General features: G+C 41.5%; 1 protein-coding gene across 3 annotated transcripts in view; it reads right to left on the reverse strand.

The window, feature by feature from the left end:
• The window catches only part of UBE4B (ubiquitination factor E4B), a 33,463-nt gene that overhangs the window by 5,552 nt on the left and 7,115 nt on the right, over positions 1 to 20,796 (reverse strand). The window contains exons 3-24 of one of the 3 annotated variants that reach the window (XM_071449351.1): positions 18,652 to 18,787; positions 18,059 to 18,146; positions 17,701 to 17,845; positions 16,915 to 17,143; positions 16,044 to 16,454; positions 15,074 to 15,187; positions 12,795 to 12,936; positions 12,199 to 12,299; positions 11,400 to 11,514; positions 9,805 to 9,888; positions 8,227 to 8,283; positions 7,746 to 7,862; positions 7,539 to 7,637; positions 6,985 to 7,098; positions 6,298 to 6,496; positions 5,979 to 6,117; positions 3,865 to 3,964; positions 3,029 to 3,156; positions 2,572 to 2,670; positions 1,973 to 2,208; positions 1,122 to 1,248; positions 745 to 889 (exon numbers count right to left, since the gene is read on the reverse strand). In XM_071449351.1, coding sequence (XP_071305452.1) covers positions 745 to 889; positions 1,122 to 1,248; positions 1,973 to 2,208; positions 2,572 to 2,670; positions 3,029 to 3,156; positions 3,865 to 3,964; positions 5,979 to 6,117; positions 6,298 to 6,496; positions 6,985 to 7,098; positions 7,539 to 7,637; positions 7,746 to 7,862; positions 8,227 to 8,283; positions 9,805 to 9,888; positions 11,400 to 11,514; positions 12,199 to 12,299; positions 12,795 to 12,936; positions 15,074 to 15,187; positions 16,044 to 16,454; positions 16,915 to 17,143; positions 17,701 to 17,845; positions 18,059 to 18,146; positions 18,652 to 18,787 — 3,125 coding nt within the window. The remainder of the gene's footprint in view (positions 1 to 744; positions 890 to 1,121; positions 1,249 to 1,972; positions 2,209 to 2,571; positions 2,671 to 3,028; positions 3,157 to 3,864; positions 3,965 to 5,978; positions 6,118 to 6,297; positions 6,497 to 6,984; positions 7,099 to 7,538; positions 7,638 to 7,745; positions 7,863 to 8,226; positions 8,284 to 9,804; positions 9,889 to 11,399; positions 11,515 to 12,198; positions 12,300 to 12,794; positions 12,937 to 15,073; positions 15,188 to 16,043; positions 16,455 to 16,914; positions 17,144 to 17,700; positions 17,846 to 18,058; positions 18,147 to 18,651; positions 18,788 to 20,796) is intronic. The other 2 variants (XM_071449349.1, XM_071449350.1) reach the window with 2 other exon arrangements.

Below are 20,796 nucleotides of genomic sequence, written 5' to 3' on the forward strand. Positions count from 1 at the left end.
CCAGCTTGGGATCTGAGAGTCAAATGAAGCTCTCTCTAATTCCCTCTAATTTATGCACCATTATAAATAATAAATACTCCCCAGTGGAACAATCTGTAGATGATGTACCAGCTCATTTTGTAACTACAGTAATGGCTTTACCTTGCTGGTAAGCACAAACAGGAAGAAAGGCTTCCGAAGAGCAAACCAGAATATGTTTAAGAAACAAGATTTTTATAGCTTTTCCTTTTGTACTTTTTCTTTTTTTAAATCAATAACCTTAAAATAGAAATACCTGACATTGGTGGGTCAAAACACACAATCACTGTTTAATCAGGCCAAGCTCTGAGGTACAGGACTATAACTGTCTGCATCAAATCTACCAAGGACCAATGCATTAACAGAGTAAAAGCTTCTATTCCTTGAAGTCAATTCAACTGGCGAGCATCTTCCCAAACCTCCTTCAGGAAGGTTAAAGTCTCAGTTTCTCCACTTAGAATTAAGTGCACAGTAATTTGAAACTTCTACTATTTCTACTTCACATCACTCTCTTTGCCAGCCACAACATAACTAGGCAGAGTGATGGTATTTTTGCAGAATGTCATCCAGAGTGAGCATGGCCATACTGGCAGCAAGGAAAAGCTTTGAGAACTGCTCCTCACAAGCACCGCTTTGGTGCTGCCCCTTAGAAAAAAGTTTTTTAATGGTCTTGTATTGAAGAATTAAAAATAAGTAAAGGGCACTTTGAAAAACAGCTCTGTTCACCCTGGGCAGCAGGTCCCATTGCTCTTTATTCTTCATCTCCTCTTGCACTTCATGGATACGTTTTAGAGACTCCAGACTCTCATCCAGCAAGAAAGTTGTGTCATTTATCAGCATGTTGATGTAGCGAACAAACTGCTTCCCAGAGCTGAAAACGTGGAAACACAGATATCACAGCAGAGCAGGGGGGTGTGCAGAGCAGACTGCAAGCCCAGCAAAACTCCTGCACTGTACATTTCCAACAAGGATCCCGTTCCCCAAGCCAAGCTGATTGTGTAAAATACCACGGAAAGCAGCATCACCCAATGGCAGCAACTCCTCAGGCCCCTGCCTGAGCAGCCTGCACTGCAGGAAGCTGCCTCACACCACCTCTTACTCACTTGAACTCTTCCATAAATGTACCATGGTGAGCTATATTCTGCCAGAGGCTTTTGAAAATGGTGCTGATGTGGTAGCGGATTGTAAACTTGTCATAGAACTCGCTAGTGGCTCCGGTATGTTCCACATCTGGAAAACAGAACAGGCCCCAAAACTTTCCCACCAGGATTCACTGGCAACACACCTCTCCCTACTGCCTCCAATGTGATGAGCTTCAAGCACCCAGGGAAACATTAAGGGGTGAATTCAATTCCTGTCAGAAGTCTCCATCTTAATTCCCATTAGAAGAAGCAGCACCATCCATTTTCTAATCTAGACCCAACCTCATTTCGAAGAAAAACCCCCAGAAACCAAAACATTCTGCTCTATCAATCTGCTCTTCATCTCACAGTCTAAAATCTCACTAAGAAAACTCTGGGTACCCTACAAAAATACTTGGTTTTGTTATGGGTGCAAAAACTCTTCTGAAACATCCAAATCTACAGGACTAGCAAAACTACAACGAGGAGTTTTAAAATCCCAATATTCCTTTAGAAGCAAAGCAAAGAAAAAGCTTTATAATTTTGGAATCTAAAGACCAGAATAGCAATTGTCACATCAATTCACACTGCTGGACTTGTCAGTGCACAACAAGCTTGTGACAGGACTGGAATTCTCAGGGTTCCATCTAGTGCTACTTCCCCCAATTCCTGAGCATACAGCCTCATCTTCACACGACTCAAGATCTATTGGGGGTTTGGGGGGTTTTTTGTTTTGGTTTGTTTGGGTTTTTTCAAACAGTTACAACAGCTGACAGAGCCTTTGGGCTTAGAACACTATTGTGCACTCAGCAAGCTACAGACAAAGCACTTACCTGTGTAAAACTTCATCAAGGAGGGGACTAACAATTTAGTGGAGAGAGGGTGATTCTCAATCATTTCAAAGAACTTCTGTGTGCGGGGCTGAACAGCTGGATTTGTCATGAACATCACTTCCACCAGCTTGGCTACTAAATAAGGATTTCGGATGTAGTTCTGGTTGCACAGCATCACAACGAGGAACATCACTATGTCCTGAGTACAGGGCTCATACAGCACCTGAGGAGCATATCTGGGAACAGGAAAACTAAATTAAAAACCCCAACTCTGATGTTCTAAGATATGGCTTTAAAAAATATTATTCTAGTTATGATTTAACATATCAAAAGTTCAAAAGGTCTCACCAAAAACCATAAAGAAAATTCCTGAGGAGAGAACTAAAAAAATCTTCACCTTTCTATCCAAGACAAATCTAGTTTAGAAGGGACTGTGGAGCCATCTATGCATTATAGCTGCAGCAATGCTGCCATGCCATAACCTTATGGCTGCTGTTAACAACCAGAACATTACCTGCAGATAGTTGGAAAACTGCTTTTGCCCCCTGCTAAAAGGACAAGTGGTAGTACAAGTTTCCTTCAAAGATAACTTTACTTACTGTACAATAAAAAATAAAAATTCAGCAACATCTTCCACGTAAAACTCTGGCAATGATGCAAATACTTTCGGAACCTCAGGAGTTAAAGGCAATTTTATGCTGTAAAACAGAAGAGACAACAAACAGGACAGTAAACCAGCAGGGTTAAGCAGAAAGTGTCATGTGCTCACTTATGGAATCCTTCCAGGGGAGCCCTTTAGAAGAATCAGAGCCTGACTTTTCAGAGCTCCATGTCAGTACTTGAAGGGTACCAAACACACCTGAGGGGGCCCCCAAACCCAAGTGAACATTAAACTCTGAATAACAGAAATATTCCATGCAAGGATGCATGTCACCGATGCATAACAATGCAGACATTGTAAGTAAAACTAATGCTAGAACTGCTACATTCAGTGAGCAATCCAACAGGGTCTGAAATATCTTTGGTCCAACTTGCACAGATAAACCTGACACTCACTTGGGATAGGCAGGGTCAAGAATGCGAAGCATCAGCTGGATCACCATGCCATAGAAATTCAGGCACCTCCTGAGGAAGTTTTCATCCAGCAAACCAGCATCTGCACAAGCCTTACACCTCACCAGTTTCTGCAGAACATGCACACAAAAGTTAATCCAGGGCCAGACAGCATAAAGGAATGTGAAGCCTCTTCAAGATAATCAATATATCTGTAAATCACGACAATTATACAGTGGTCTCTTCTTACAATACACTCTTATTTCAAGAAAATAGGGCCCCAACACAGCAAGTAAAATACAATTTAGAGTTGCAGGGACAGATGTGCCTTTCACAAGCTTTATCAGAACAATGAAAGAAGTAACAAATGTATCAAAGTGGGAAAATGTGTGATTAAAGCATTTTGGTGCTACAGCTCAAAAAATTTGTGCCAATTTCTTTGGGGAAGATCTAAGAAGAACAGGCCTACAAAAAACAGAGCAACCCAGCTTACTCATCTTTGCAGGAATTCTGTGGGAGATCAGTGACTTGAGAGTCCCTACTTGTGCACGGACTGTGCACACACAGCTACTCCTGAACAAAGCCCAGTCCCTTTGCTTGGTCTCTTTCCAATTAAAATACACAGAATTTTCTTATTGGTGTTCCTTTGAATCTCAAATTCACCACTGATGTTACATTCTGTCATGGCCACCATCCAGGGCAGCACTCCCAGGGGTCAGAGGTTCAAACCCACCATTCTCAAGCAGCATAAGAGAGAAGTTGTACATAAACACTGGGACACAAAGTCAACACACAGAGGCCACAGAAGGGTTTGGCTGAGAACTGAATCACTTACAAACCTTGAGCTGTGTCTTGCACCGTTTGAGCATCTCTCGATGCCTGGTGGCCAGAGGAGAATCCTTCCACTGACTTTCGTTGTTTTTCAAATCTTCAACAGTCCTGAAAAGCAGATGCAGGAACTGGTTATCATGACAGAGGGGAAATGTGCTGCCAGCACAAGGCATTTCACTGACTTATCTGCTAAAAACCAAGGAAGTACAGAGAAGTGGGGAAAAAAGCTAATCATTTTCAAAGAAATTATCTATCATCATAGCAAGAGAAATAAGTTGCTTTTGTAAGTGCAGACTGAACACCTGCACAGCCACAACTCAGAGGCACCACATACACTAGCTCCAACAGCCATGAAAATTAAACCTTAACACAAGGAAAAGATGGTTCCATTGATGAGACAGAGTTCATTCATCTTCTGGTATCAAAAAGGAAACTGGAAGACAAAATCAGCTAAGGAAGAAAGAGGTGCCCAGCAGAAAGTCTTGTTAGAAACAAAAAAGTTGCAGGTCTATATCCTGTGTATCTTCCCCCTTTCTACTATTGCAAATGATTTCTTTTGAGTTTTGTTCTACACTTCTCATGCCCCACTCCCAAGAAAGCCCAGGCTTGAAGGGGAGGTCAGTATGTGAGGAGTCCATATTCTCCCTGTTGGTGTAAGGACCAGAAGGCCAAGGGGGTTGACATTCCTCCCCTTCCTTACACATTCTTTATGCTGCTCCACAGAAAAGAGAACTTAAATGTACATTACATAGACCATTTGCATTAAAAAAAATCTATGTATTCACATATCTTAATCCTTTTCAGGAAGTGCAGCTGATTAGAACAAAACTCATACACTGAACTGCAGGAATACAGTTCCTTTTCATCCCTTCTCTAAACAAATTCTCTTCCACATCAATCTCTGCCTACAGCAGACAAATATCCAGTGTAATTTCTTTACTAACAAGATCTAAAGATGTTTCCAGTGTTGCAAGCAGCTATGCAATTCATGGAAAAGGCTGAAGCCTGAGCTCCTACTGCTGTCAGGAAAGCCAAGAGCTCTTCCCTCTGCACCGTTGGATGGGGACTGCTGCATCAGCAACTCCTGTGAAACAATTCTAAATAAGGAAAAAGCAGCAATTCCTTTTTCAAGCCAGCTTATGGCTTTTTTACAAGTAATCCACAGGCTGTTTATAGGAAAATACTTTTTCCTTTAACATATACTGACTCTTCCTGCTCTGCTCTCTGCTGCTTCCCAGGTTCTTGGCCTGCATATGCTTTAAAAATGAAATCATTTCAAATGCAGTCCAAAAATCCTGTAACGAACTCATGGCATTACTGCCAAGGAACATTTACCAAATTGCAGTGAGTGCAATTATAAACAATGGAAAATACTGATGATACAAAATCTGTTCTAATTTTAACAGACTATTCTTCAAGGTTTAGCAATTGTAAAAGTGTATTTGAGTTTATGCCAAGAGAAATGGAAAACAGGAGTATCTTCATTTTAACACCATAATGTATTTATCATTTTTAAAACAGTAAACCATATGCTGAATTACATGTTGAGAACAATATTAAGAGTTCACTGCTGAAGGCTTCTTTCCCCCTGTCCTGAGAGTATGACAAATTCTCCTGTCTCAGAAGTTGAGGGGAAAAAGCTAAATATCTTCTGGGATGTTCAAAACAGCTGAGGCACAACTCACAGTGTCTTATTTCTGAAATCACAAGTCACCTGCACAGTGACCTGATTATCAGACACAGAACCTCACACACACTCCTCCAGCTCTGCCAGAGAGCCTGAGGCACTGATGCCCACACCCTGCCAACCACACCACAGATTGGTTATAATGAACAGTGGTAAGCAGTGTCATGAATCCTAAAATGTTCTGAAGAGAATTATCTTTTAAATAGCATGGTCTTCTCACCAACTGGAGCTGCCTCATGTAACCAACACCCTCCATCTCGCTGTTATCTGAATTTCTGATTCAAGCCACAGTCCCTCAACGTACCCCAGAATGCCCAAGGGCCAAGAGCAGCAGAGTACCAGAAAGCCGAGGGGGTCTGCACTCAGCACAGTTTCACCTCGCCTGTTACTGTAATTTCCTGCAGTTTATCCATTCCTGCCCCAGCCCAGTCCCACCTGTTGAGCTCCCTGATGGCTCGCAGCCTGCGGATGTAGCGGCGGCAGCTGGGCAGGATGGACAGGTGGTGCGCGTGCAGGGTGAGGAAGAAACATTCCGTTGGGAATTTCGGCTCAGAAAACAGAGACGGGTCCCTGTCTGAAAAACAAAAACAGTACAAGAGAACAAATTAAAAAATTAACTGCCTTGTCTAGGGTGAGACCTCGGATTCAACTTTCTTTAAAACGAGGAAAAGCAGACAGCATCAAGAAAAGGGATTTAGGAAAAGGGAATCAAGTACTTTCATGTACCCCCATATATCTCAGTAAGAGTACTAACAAAGTTCAGCAATCCAGGCTGCAACCTCCTCCATCGTTGCTTTCACTCTTGTCTCATCTGTGGGAAGCTCGATTCGACACCTGGGATGGAATATGTACATGGGATCAACCGTTTCCAGCTTTATCTTCGTACTCAGCTGCTGCAGTACCCAGAGGAAGTTGAGCATGAAGCCGTCTGTGGACACCAAGCGATCGTCGGTCTGTGGGGTGAGAAAGCAAAGGGCTGAGGACGTGAGCTGAGAAGCACAGGGGGATGTGCAATGCCAAAATCCCATCCCTGTGGTTTCACTGGAGCCAGGCCATGCCAGGTCTGTGCTGCTCCTTTTACAGACACCACACAAAGCCCAGCACTTTAGCAGCTGGGAAAGCAGAGTGGTAAACACAGTGAATTGGAACGATGCCCTCAGAAATGGGGCAGGGCAAGTACAAAGCTTTGAACATGTACTACAGAAGCCCTGTTAATGAAGTGACATCTCAGTTCTAAGAGAGGAAATAAACTGTTAGAATAGGTAAAACAGATTCATTTCAGAAATAGAAAATGTATTGAAACAAAGAAGACAGGGCTTCTTGCCTGTGGTAGCAGGCACTCAAAATTCTTTTGTCCTCCATTCCAGACCACCACTGCATGAGCCATCTAGTGCTATTTGTGGCTGGATGAATCACAAGAAGAGCATTTCCCTTTATTTACCTGCATTTGGGCCTTTTTCATGTTGGCATTGACCACAGCTGCCATGTAGCTGAGAGCTGCCTCCCGGGTGTCCCCGTTGAGCAGGACACTGTGCAGGATCTTGAACAGCTCTTGCTGCAATTGCAAACAAACACCTCTCAGCATCACAGTCCTGCCTGCTGTTTGTCTGTATTTTTATGTTATACAAAACTCAGTAAAACTTCTGTTACAGTCTTATCACCACCTTTATATGCATATGTTAGTCATGACATTAGTTAAACCAAAGATGGAAATACAAGAGTAGTGCAACACACTACTAACACAGTATGTACTTACTCAACCTTTAACATGATCTGTAACTCGTGACTAACTGAGCTGATATTTTCTGAATTGGCATACAGCCTTAGAGAAATATTCCTAGCACTCTAATTTTTCCCCAATTCATTTCAGCCATGTCCTGAAAGGTTTGTGGTTTAAGACAGAAGCTAATTTTTTTAGATTACATTCTTCATTTATGTCAAGACCGAAAAAACCCACATATTATGCTTTTTTTTTAAAGGAATAAGAATACTTACCCTTGCTAGTTCCAGGTAATGTTGCAAGGACTGGCTAACAACCCGGGTGTTCTCAAGAGTAATGGCAGGCCCTGAGAAGTACTTTTCAACTACTTTGTTCTGAAAGTGAGATGAATATTGGCAAACATATTGAAATGTTCTGGGTCAGTAAAAAACCCCTCCCAACAAAAGAACCCCACCATGCCAACATCCTTCTGTGACACTTACATCATCCTCAGCAAAGACAGACAGACTGAAGAAGGCTCCAAGGTAGGAAAGTCTTTGCAGTTCTCTTCCTGCACCTGGGCTTAAAGATTTAGGCAACCACAAGGGCAAAGAGACAACCTAAAAATAGGAGAAACAGCAAGTTCTTCAAAGCTGCCATGTCAGCCATCCTGCTTTGTCACCTTCCAGTGTCTGCCACACACCCTCCAACCTCCAACACTCAGTCATGCTGATGGCAAAATGGAACCATCTCCTCAGTATTCCAGCAATCCAAGCAACTCCCAGTGTTTGTCCCAGTTTTAACAAATTCTCAGGGTAAAGGACTCCCTCTACCAGCTTAATTTAAACTATTGTTTTGCATGAGAGGCTCCAGTAGCTCTGTCTTAGAGTTCTGGAGAGCATTATCAACAGGGACTGTACAACACCACCAAAAGAAGTGAAATGGTTCTTTTAACTAGAAAAAAATCAAACTGGAGACACTCACCAAACTGCACATGGGGTGCGTTTTCCCAAACTTGATTTCACAGAGTTCACATAGTGCCTATAAAGAAATCCCAGTAAAAATTACTTTTTTGAGTAATTCTTAAGTGACCTGTCTGCAACAAACAAGCTTACTATGACAGAGTGCTGAAAGAGCTGAAGCTTTCTCACTTGATCAGTGGAAAAGCTTCACAACCACAGTGAAGATGTCCAAAGAGAACTAAAGCACACCCTGCTCCCATTTTAGCTTTTACATCTGCTCCAAGCTGTCTCAAAAGAGCCAACATGTCTCACAGGATAACAAATTATTGCACTTATTTCCAAGATTAGCTGTGCAAATTGTTGTTTGCTCAGAACATGACAATGCCTGTGCTGGACTCCTGACCTGCCCCATTAAAACCAGTAACAATAATAAATAGAGCAATTGTTTAATCCATACACCAAGGCCTTTGTCTTCTGAATCAGAGTGGAAAAACGTCAAATGAACACAGAACCCAGGAACAAAGAATCCTATCCAAGATCTCCAGCTCACTTTCAACTGCAGCACAGAAAGAAGCAAGCAGACACAACAGAGATTTCTGGAAGCACAAAGATCCTGCTGGCTGTCCCACTTGTCCTGGCTTCCATGTTCTCAGTCCTCAATTGCACTACAGTCAGTGACTACTATTACATCCTTGTGTTGCACACTGTGCCAACTAGAGATAAGGAAAACACAGACTCATTTTCAAGTAGTCCTTCTTTCCAGCCAACAAACAAAAAAAGCAGGAAAGCACAAAACCAGAAAAATTAATGTTTTTGCCAAGTAACAGAGTTACTCAGTCAGTTTGATTTGCAGCACCCTAGTCCAGCTGATTACCATAAGTACAAATTAAACCTGAGATTTAACAGCCTTTTTTGGTGTCATACACTGAAGATCCTAAAAGGATCCAAAGGTGTTGAGATGACAAGGCTCAATTTACCAAGAATTGAACTTGCTCCTTGGTGGCCAAACACACTTTGCAAAAGACTGGTTTGTTTTGTCAATAAAAACAGTAGGAGGGAAGCAGACCTAGGACTAAAGTAGGAATTCTAAAAAGACTTAAAATAACCCCTCAGCTTTTCAGTCAGGGAATATTAAGATATTTTTCTCAGTAGATAGATTCCAATTCAAATAATTTGGGGTTTAATGCAACCTATTTGAATTTCCTCACATATAAAAGTTGAGTCTAAACATAGAGTGGTATGGATATTGGGTGTTATTCCCCAGACTTAAATTGAGAGAAGTTTATTGGGATTTTATAACCCTCCACAGTACTGTGCATGATGACATCCATATGTTTGATAATTTTATACAAATACACACAAACATTTGAGAGTCCACTATACAAGCAGTCTTCATTAAGCTTAAGACATTACTGGCCTTGCACTCTACTGAATCTTTCATGTTCTTTACACTCTCATGCCCCATTAATCTTCTGACAGAGTTTAATAGCAATCCACTAACCAAAAAGAAACCCCAAAATGTTGAAGTGTTACCTTGCTTAGAATCTGCCTGTTATCAGTGAACATAAAGAAACTGCTTCTAGAAATGGCCAGTCCTTACCATAAGGGGATATTTGAAATTGTCACTATCGAGGGAGCACTCTTTGGAAGCCACAGCCAGGCCTTGTAAGATGGGAATAAAGATCTGTAAAAACACAAGTAAATCACTTTACTCAAGAACAGGAAACAATCAGATTACTCTACTGCCATACAAAGCATGAAATGCCTGTTCATTCTTCAAATAGTGCAACTTACACAAAACAAAAACTAACTTTGTTTTGTTTTGATTTGTATCAGTTAAGCCCAAAGGCTTCAGAGAGTATTCAAAGCTAAACCCCAACTTGTTTGCTGTAGTCTAAGCAAGGGGGAGCTGCTCCATTGAGTTCCCTGCATAATCTCTGCAATCAAGTTCCCTGTGTGTTTAGACACAAATGAGAGCAGGGGTTCTGTCCAGGTGTCCCTATTGCCCAAATGGGGAACAATTTATTTGTCTGTACACATGGGGCAATAATACAGCTCTAATTTTGCATGATGTGTAAGTGGGTAAAGATAATAAGCAGCAGTCAAGGGTTGTTAGGAAAGAGGAAGTGACTTGACAGGAACTTATTAATCAGAAGTAATTATACCCATTTAGTAAGTCCCAATCACACTGTTCTGACAACTACACCCTCACAAAATAAACCCACAGTAATTTTGCAACAACAACAACAGGAGTCCCACTGAATTTAAAGTATATTGTGTTGCTCCTGTGAAGAGACAAAAAAATGTTATTAAAACATGTGCTTCAACCCCAGGAATGCTTCTCTTCTCCAGGACAGGACCTCTAACACTTTCACATCTGCTTTTTGTTCTCTACATGAAGCTCTTCTAACAGGAGTCCAGACAGAAACATAAATTATTAACAGTTACTTGCACTACACATAAAAATTATCTAATGTCATTCTTTGCAAAACTGGAAGGGTCAAACACCATTTCAGAGGCCCCTTTAGAGCCAAATCAAACCATACTAGGGGAGTGCTAATTAGAGACAACTACAGCCCTACAGATCTGCTTTACACTATACAGGCTAGAAGTTTGCTAGTTTTGTATCTTAATTATTTTTCATCTCAGTGAGCTACTCTGACACACAGAACAGACCCTCTCATGTTTCTCAGTCATTTTCTCTGTAAATATGAAGAATTACTGGACTAGGATTTGTAAAGTGCTCTTGGCACCTTACACACAAATTATTAAAGATGCAAAGAAGGGTAAAGATTGCAAGATGGAAAACACCATAAGTCTGAGTAAGACTACTGAAGATTGCTGTCTTAACACCTACATTTCCAGGAATTTCACACAAAAGAATGAAAACCAAAATCAATCTCCTACTATATGCCTGCACATTCCAAGTAGCCCATTCCTGTTAGTGTTGCTGCTTATTAGCAAATACACTTTTAATACTTAGAACCAGCAAATACTGAAAGTCAGCCTTTTTCACAAAATGCTAAATGAGTTAAAAAAGAACAAAACCAAACTCCAATTGCTTTAACAAGCTACTAGTCCTAGAGGTAATGGGTAGAGACTACAGGACACTGAGTAGATGTCTGGAAATCCACTCTCTTGGGTACTGCAAATGATAAAACCATGTGCTAGAGCCATTTCTGACCGATGCCTTACCTGTTTGAACACCTCTTCATCCTGGTAAGTTGTTCTCACCAATTCTTGAATGAAGCCAAATGGGAGATTCCTACACAGCATATATGGTACCAGCAGAGACTGCTGCTGCAATGACCTTGATTTGTATTAAAAAAAATAAAATCTACTGATTATCTGCAGTAGTGTTTGCAAAAACGTCAGAGCAGTCACATGCAAGGATGTGTCTGCAAGCACATCAACAGTGTCTGGATCCACCTATTCCTTTCAGAAGTACCTAATCTTGTCTGCTAAAGTTACTTGGGGAAAGGTTATTCTCTAACAGATGCTGCTGCCAACATCACACTTCAGTTAACGAGGCTGGAAGAAAACAACAGCTTCTCTGTAGAAATTGGTTGCTCCTTCTACCCCTTCTAATAAAAAACCTCTTTGTTAAGCTCAATTGGTGAAGGAATAACATTTTTTTTACATGGGTTTTTCCAGATTAAAAAAAACCTAACCTCAGTATTTTCTGATTTAAAGCAGTCATTACTTTTAACACCACTTTTAACTGCTTCCAAGCATTCTGAAAGAAGGGTCTCTTTTCTTCTCAGTTCCTGATCCCCATTTGAACTGCTCCCATCACCCTGGCTGATTTCACCCAACTGCAGTTAGAAAGCACTCAAACTGCTCCCCACCAACTCATCCCTTGTAAAGCAACAAACTATTCCTCTGGCACATCATTCTCCTGCTGCAACAACTGATCTTAGTTTTCTTATCCAACCCTCAGAAGGAGAAAAGGACCCTGGGACTGTAACTCATGATTAACATCAGCTGGATTTACCTTGGTTGAGTTAAGGATCCCTGTAGCACCAAAGCAGCGTGTGAAATGCATTGGGATCTGATGTTGCTCAGTAACTGGCTAACTGTTGGCTGGCTACACATCTGATAAAAATAACTTTATTTTAATACAAATCAGAAATGAAATACAGAACACACAGGAAAGAGCATGAATTTATTTGTGCAGTATAAATGTAATATGCACACTAAGATTAAAACTACTCCAGTTAAAACCTTCCAGATTATATATAAAAAGTGTTGGTTGGTTGTTTTTTCCCCAGAAGCAAAAGCTTGGAGTAGAATACAGAACACTGACAGGGAGCCAGTGTCACAAAAACGTTTTACATGAAATAAACATGGATAAAATGTAGTAGATCCAAGGGGAAGGATGATTCCTGAGAGTGCTTATTTAAGAGATATAAAATATATGCATCACTCAAATTTGATGAATTAACAGGAGTCAAAGGGCCCCAATAAATTCAATAAATCTATTTCTACAACAAAGCCATCAAGAATATTATTCCCACCAACTTTCTCCACTAAAGAGTCAGAGGAGTGTTTGTGATAGCACTGACACAACCTCACTCAACTGAAACATACCTTTGGTGCTTTTCTCTCCTCTATTCCAACCCTGTCAAAACACTCAATGAGGTAGTTCAGCATCTCTGTCTCCTTACAGTTTTCAATGGTGAAGTGGTCGCTGCAGGAATCGGAAACACTCGAGCTGCCAGAGCCTCCCACACTTTAAAACACACAGAAAGCAGAAACAAAGCATTCAGTAGAGTTCTTCACTTGTGCACAGTCAAACAATTCATGAACACTCCTCTGCTAGTGCTCTGAACACTCCATGGCACCACACACGGGGCTCAGAGGTTTGGGTAATTTCTGTGATAATTCAGGTCATTCCTGTGATCTGTGGAGAGCTCTCCATGTAACAGCTTGTCTAGGCCTGGAAGCTCAGAGCTGTAAATGCCTTATTAAATAAGTGCCTGAAGGACAGCCACAAAGTGCATAACTCTGATGGGAATCAGTAAATCCTGGTCTCACAATGCAGCAAAGAAAACAAACAGCCTCTGAGTGGCACCTGACACTCAGGACACCACAGCCCTTCAATGCCACTGCTCAGAAAGGCAGAAATGTCAAAATCCTGTTCACACCACCAAACCACAGGAGGCAGGAGCCTCCCTCTGCTGAGAAGAGACCTGGGCAATACATCCAAGCTGCTGCTGCCTTTGACACTCCCTCACTCAAGATCATTTCATTTCAACTCAGTTCACTGCAGTTCAGTAAAATGCATCATTTCATTGAGTAGCACAGCCTCAGTAGGGAAAAGAAAACACTGAATTGTAAACACAAAAACTAAACCCACAAAACCAAAACCATCCTTGAGATGAGAGAAATTGAATACAAAAGTGAGAACAGACCCACCACTCTCAATCTCAGACTTGTTATCTCAACAAAAGTCTTCTCTACATAACAGCTTGACAAAGCTAATTAAAAATAATATCCTCATTTTACAGAAGAGACTAGAGACATGATATATTCACTTCATGTAAATGAAATCTAAAAACCAGCAATTACTTGGATGGTCTGCTGCAATTCTCAAATAAAGTCTGTGTACAGTCAGGATAGATTTGAATGAAGACCAATTTATAAACCCCAGATCTTAAACTGGAAAATAAGAGTACTGGTTTCCTTAAATGCTTTTAAAAATGTATTTTAAACTATCAACTGTCAGAACTGGAATTTCCTTTAAACTGTAAGATTTCTATAATTGAGCCATACAAATCTATTGTGCAAATTTTACAGTCCAACCAATAAATCCAGGAAAGGTTATTACTGTTCACATGCTGAGCTACCAGATGCTTAAGAAACACAACATTCTAATAGCAGCAATGTCTGTTTGCAGAGAGATGTTTTCAGTTATTCAATTAAAACTAACCCATGTAAAACACAGCTCTATTGAAACAGTGCTCAGTAACCACAAAACCATGCACATGGGGTTTTTTTAATGGTCTTTTTTAAACCTCTTGAATTCTCACATCCAGCTTAAAAAATACTTTTTTAAGAACATAAATTTATATGAAAACCTACTAGATCTACAGTCATTCTGCTAAAGATTTCACTGCAGCAATAACTCCAACTATTCTAACACCAAGCTCATGCACCCTGCACACACATTGAATGCCTTGGTGTTTTCAGTGTGCCAGTTGTTGCATAGTTGTACAGCCACTGTGTTTATGTTCTAACAACTTACTGCTGTCTGCAAAATGCCAGGACACAATAAACACACTAAACCTCAGAAGCACAGCAGAAATCCTACCCAAAGCTTGGCAACTCAATCCAACATTTGGATTGAGTCAACAACAGGATAAAAACTAAACAGAACAGTGGGGAAAATAATCCTAAATTCCACATACACAAAGCCCCCCTACAGCTGTGTTATCAAGTTCATTCTCTTGAAATCAGACTGAAGTAGAAAAGAGGACATGGTGCATATTAAGGTGCACTTGGAAGGTGCATATTAACCCTTGTCCTCATTTTCCAGTTTTTTCAAAGCAAAACATGCACATGGTGTACCAGGGCTTTAAAATTACAGCCATGGGTGAATACTGTTCCTTCTACTCATACAGCCCAAGAGAAGCTCCACTCAAACACCTCAGAACCACATTCATTAGGCCTAGAAGATTGTGTGATGAGCATTTCCCTTGGTCATGTCTCCAAAGGAGAGCTGACTGACTGCACTCATTAACAAGCCAGCCAAGTCACAGCCTTGGCTTCAGTTGTTCCCCAAATTACTCTGAATATCACTTGACACTACACAGGCTGTTAGTTCCTAAACAACCAAACATGCAGGTTACATTCTCTTTCTTCAATACCTGGACCCAAACTGGACACAAGAAAAATCATCGTCTTCATTTTCTTCATCACTACTGTCCTCAGACACATCAGAAACAGCAAGGAGGAGGAGGGAGAAAGGGTTGTCGTGTAAACTACCACAACAAAAATGGAAAAGGCCATCAGATTTTTTAAGCCAGAAGAAGAAGTAAATGGCAGCTTTTCTTTTTAGGTCTGTCAAAAATCACCTTCTCTAAACGTGCAGACAAAAGGCAACTCCACGTTAGTAAAACCAGGACCATACTAACATGCTTTGTTACACTACTACAAGTTATTCTGGTATCATAAATACCACACATTTACAACCTGAAAATTGAAAAAGAACTTTTGAGACCAAATAAAAATGATGTCTAAAGTGGAATGTTTAGACATGACTGAATAATAAATACTACATTTCTAAGCTAATGACTTTAAAGCTGTGGTCTCAAAGCCATGTGTCTTTGTTTCTCCCTCCTGCAGGAACAAGGGTTTCCAGGAACAGCCAAGAGAGGAACAGCAGTGGTACTTAGCCTGGCATTCTGAAACATGCTGATCTGTAATTTAAATCTATGTACCAGGGAATCAAATCCAACCCAGTCCAGCAAGTAGCAGCATTCAACAAATTAACTAAGGCCCTACTGCGAAAACTGATTTTGGAGCAGGACTTTTATGTGGTTTACCATCCAACAGCAGCAACTGAACTATAAGAAAGCTTACAGTTTAACTGAAATGGATCTACCATGAGGAAGAAATTAAAACCATACTGCTACCTTTAAAGTAATTACATCACACCTCAAATGCACACAGGCAGGTCAAAGACACCTGGTTAGCAAGTCAAGGTATTAGCACAAACCCAGACACAGAAATCAACTCGGGGTGAGTAGGGTGAGCTCAGCACAAACATGAGTTCTTCCATCCTGCAGCCACACCCTGCAGAGCACACAGCAAACACACTCTGCTCTTGTGCAATACCTAGGAGGAATCCTGCTCTGTAAGGAAGGACGCCTGCGCAAGGCACCGGGCGAAGCAGTAAACAAAGGTGGGCCCATGGCTGTGGGCCTGTGCCTGGATGTGATGACTGGCATGGCTGGAGGGCCAGCAGCCAGGGCTGGAGGGCTTGGAGAGCTACATGGGATGGAAACGCTCGGGGAGCGCGCGGCGGCAGCGGCAGCAGAGCCTCCGGGATGGGCCACGGTGTAGGGGTGGTACCGCGGGGAGCAAGGCTGTGTCCACGAGGGGCTGGCTGCTGCCAGCTGAGAGCTGACAGAAATGGGAGCCACTGCTGGGGTGGCAACTGAACTGGCTGGTGGGGTAAGAGATGAACCAGTCATTGGTACATAGCTTGTGAAATTGGTAGGAGGAGCTGGACTAGTCCCATAGAGACTAAACCAGTTAACAGGGGGAAAAAGAAAAAAAAAGAGCAACAATTTAGGATATGCAGAAAAAGGGTGAGAAAGATCAAATGAGCAAGAGAAGTTCTTGCCCTTCTGATGACTCTTCAGCAATATTTTTGCAGCTCACACACATTATTCTTTTCTACTGTTGTTCAATAAAACTATGTCACAATCTACACACTTTTAAAAATCACGGCCTTCGTGATGCAAGTTAGGGACACTTCTCAGCAGAAAACAGTTACATGGCTTGAATCTATCAAATACATTCCTAGCCATGGCAGTGTAATCAAAAAGGGTGAAATGGAGGGACACTCACATGAAAAAGACTGAAAAGCTTTAAAAATCCATTCTATTTATTGTTCTTGGGACACTTCTATGCCCTTTTCTCTCTTCTAGTCTACCAATCAGTATTCAAGTGAAATCAGCATTCAGTTACAATCAGAAGTCACCTGGACAACGAGCTGGAACCAAAGGAGCCCACATTACAGAACATGGGGCTGCTTCCAGGGTTGGAGCCCATATTTAACATCAGGCTTCTGTCAGGAGAGCGGGCAGCTGCAGCAATGGGCTGGGAGGTGGCTGTCAGGCTGGCAAAGGGGTTCTCATCCCTTGCCTGGGTGGACATCATCAGCACTTCCATCAAAATTTGCCCGATCAAGTCCTTAAAATCTGAAAACACTGTTCAGAAGAAAAGAATCAATATCCTCACCTCAGTCTTCATCTACACAGGAGTCAGGTGTAAATATTAGCAGAGGAAAAAAGGACAGAAACAGACTCCTGTGAATTGAGCACTGCTTTTGGCAAAAACAACGCACTGACACATCTGTAATTATCACTGTCTATATAAGTTCTGGAATTACAGCTACACGAAATGTACAGCCTTTATGGAAAACACAGAAGATCATAGATGACCTAATGCTCCTATAGTCATTTATTAAACTTGTCTTGTGTGTTCCACTCATATTTTCCCACCCTGCTGTTGAGCTGGGCAGGTTGTGTCAAAGAAAGGAAAACAAAACATGCACATAGCCCCCCCACACAAAATAACAATTGTTTTGGTGTATCTTACAGCTTACATAGAATATATAGTCTATTACACAAAATAATCAGGAAATTTTGGCTTATCAAATTAACTGTTAGATGTCTACTATGATGCAAGAACAATCCTTTAATTCACTAAAACATTTCTGAAAAAATAAACTGAAGCAGCCAGTGCCTCCTGCTCAGGAACCCACCTTCCTTTGGGTTCTGCTTGAACTGGGCAGAGAGTGAATTCAGGAAAATAACATCTCTGTCTCTGTCCTTCCAAGAGACTCGGAAGATCTTACAGACCAGCTGTAGAGCTTGTTCCTCTGACACTTCTGACCCTGACAGAGGTTCCTGGGGGGAACAAAACAATCAACACCTGATTTGCACTTGTATTAGTCAATGTACAATTAGGTACAGATCTTCCTTAAGAGGCTTCAGCTTAATTCATAAGATTTGATCTCCTTTCCCTGCTGCCCCCAGCCCTGAGTGGAGGAGTGTCCCCATGCAGGCCAGGCTTTACCAAGTGACCTTATTACTGACAGGGCAGAAAATGCCAGGGCTCACCTTGTCCGTCAGACTCCGCTTCTCTCTGCGATCGTTCTCATCCACCTCCATGTTCTCAATTCCTGAATCCACATCTACCTGGGACATACTGCAAGGGGAAATAAGAGACAAAGCCCATTAACTGTAGAAAGCTGCAGACAGTCCTCTGTAAGATGCTGACTGAAAAAACGTCCCCTTAAGCAGATGCAGCAGAGAAAGCACTGCACAAACAGCAATTAAAATCATTGGTTGATAAATGTTTCTCATATTACATTAGAGCTCTAAATTTCTTCAGCAGGCAATACAAACTACACAGCTATCACATCCCACAACCTTCTTCTTTTAAATAGAGTAGCTGAATTATCCCCACCAGACATGCTTATCTATTAATGTCTAAGATAATGTTTTGTCTTTTACCACTTTAGGTCAGGAATCCCCATTAAAACCAGGCTAGAAAAAGCATTACAGTGGTCTCAACAGTGTATGATTTTTAAGCATTAACCCTACTGCATTAACACAGCTGGGAGGGGGGGAGGGCAGAGCCTTGTCCTCTAAGAGCCTTGAACACCAGCATTGTGCCATATCTGCCAGCTGTTACAAGCTGCATTTTTTACCTTTTCTCACAGGAGACACTATCAATGTCCATGCTCTGAGACCGAGAGAGGGACTGAGATTGGGTTTCAAGGCTGTTTGATGGAGAACTGCTGAGGGAACTCACTCCTTCGCTGCTCTGGCTTCGGTGGGCTACTCCTAAAGAAAAGGCACCACCAAGATTACTGCTACAGCAGTGAGAAGGCACTGCAGTATTTGGATGGAAAAGGAGAGGAAATAGTGTTTTTCAATCCAGCTCTTAACCATTCTTAGCACTGCATTACCAAATAAAAGTTAATACCACATTTGACTACAGACAATCCCATTTTCTACCGTCCCTTGAAGCAGCAATGTAGGAATGCTCACCTGCATTAAACAAAGAACAAAGATAAACTTGCAGCCATGAAGTGCTCAGAGATCCACTCCTATAAAAACTGGTCTATTACAAGGTTGCTGTGTCTACTACATTCAGACATTGTCAGAGCCCCTCTAAAGACTGTCCTATCAGAACAGGACTTAACACTGGGCCATTACAATGCACTTACATCATCAATTATAAAGGGGCAACAAATATTCCTTGAGGTCTTCATCTCTCCTCCTCCCAAAGAAAATCTAGCTAAGTCAGTGGACAAAAGAGACCAGAGCAAACAGGGCCCACCAGGGCAAAGAACTGCATTGCTCTGCATTCCCTTGGGGTCTTACTCTTATAGCCAGGAAAATGTACTTTAACAGTGATGCTGCAGCACTCATTAACAGCCCTCCTCAACCTGCCATCTTTTCATACAGATCTTCCAGAATTTACTGGCATCTCTACTTTGCTAGATCAGGTATACAATAAAATACCTGACGCCTAAAGCTCCAGCTGCCACTGATAACACTGGTTTTAGGTTTTCTAAGGTATTTTCAAAATACATACAAAATAATGAGATTTTCCATGAAATTGATTCCTATGTCTGATCTCACCACGACAGGCAACTCCTTAGAACAATGGATGCTTACAAGGACACTGTTCTGCTGGAGCTGCTCTCTGTGTGTCCAAATGAATTCAAATCCTCTGCAGTCACTTCAGCCTGCTGCTGAAAGGAACTGCTGCAAACTACACAGCATTAGCTGAGTCTTCATTTATGCTACATAAACACACAAGATAAACCTTTATATTTTTTTCCTGATCCATTCCCCAATTTAACCAAAGCTCTCACCCTGATGTGAAAAAGCAACACATTATTAAACAGCTGCACAAATGGCACTGTAGGAAGCAAACACCAGAAACTCCTGCTTTGGGTCATCAGCCAATCCAGTCAGTACAGTCAGGCACTGTCCTGGGGAATTCTCAAAACAGAAATCCCCATGGTCCTCACTGTCTGAGCACTTCAAACCTCAATAAACCTCGATAAACCTGCCAATACCTGAGCATTTCTACCTCCAGGTACACATTTCCACACCTCCTGTTCTGCTGCCAGTATTGTTTATCCAGTTGTGCCCTAGGATGGATCAGGACCTCTTCTGTTTGGAAATTAAACATTTACTTTTCCTGGGTTAGTTTTCACTTGTATTAAGCCCACAATTCCCCTCATCACACAGCTGCCACAGACAGCAGAAGAACAAATGCTCCTTTCAGCAAGAGTCAGACCTCAGATGGATTAAAACAGTCATGTACCCACAGGCTGAGGGAACACAGTGAGTGAACTCTGCACCATTCTTAAGAAAAAGAAGTCACCTCCACCTCTGGGTTGCTGCCTTTAGTCATGAGAACAATACAGAGTGTTAAATTCCATCTGCAATGAGTTGATCTCAGGAAATGCTTTTGATAGCTTTTCTCTGTCCTGCTTTGGATGTAAGGAAACAAAACAAGCAGGAAGGAGTCACTTCTAAGTATTTCTGAACAGCACTGTAATTAAAACTACAAGATTGAAGCTTGTAAAATACTCTAATTGCCAAAGGGAAAACCAGAAAATTCAAGAAGCAAATAGGTAAATGTTAACGAATTCTGCAAGCTCATCAAAGATCATTGGAAAAATGTTATTTTTATTAAACTGTTAGAAATCATATTGGAAACCTTGTTAGAACCATCTTGAATTTGTTTTGGGATGGTTTTGAGAACCTCTAAGCTTAGTAACACAACGTGCAAAACAATTTCAGTTTTCAGATAAAGATCGCAATACTGGAAA

Source organism: Agelaius tricolor, unplaced genomic scaffold (genome assembly GCF_023055355.1).
Source record: "Agelaius tricolor isolate 1412-34295 unplaced genomic scaffold, bAgeTri1.0.p SCAF_28, whole genome shotgun sequence".
Classification (NCBI taxonomy): Eukaryota; Metazoa; Chordata; class Aves; order Passeriformes; family Icteridae; genus Agelaius; species Agelaius tricolor.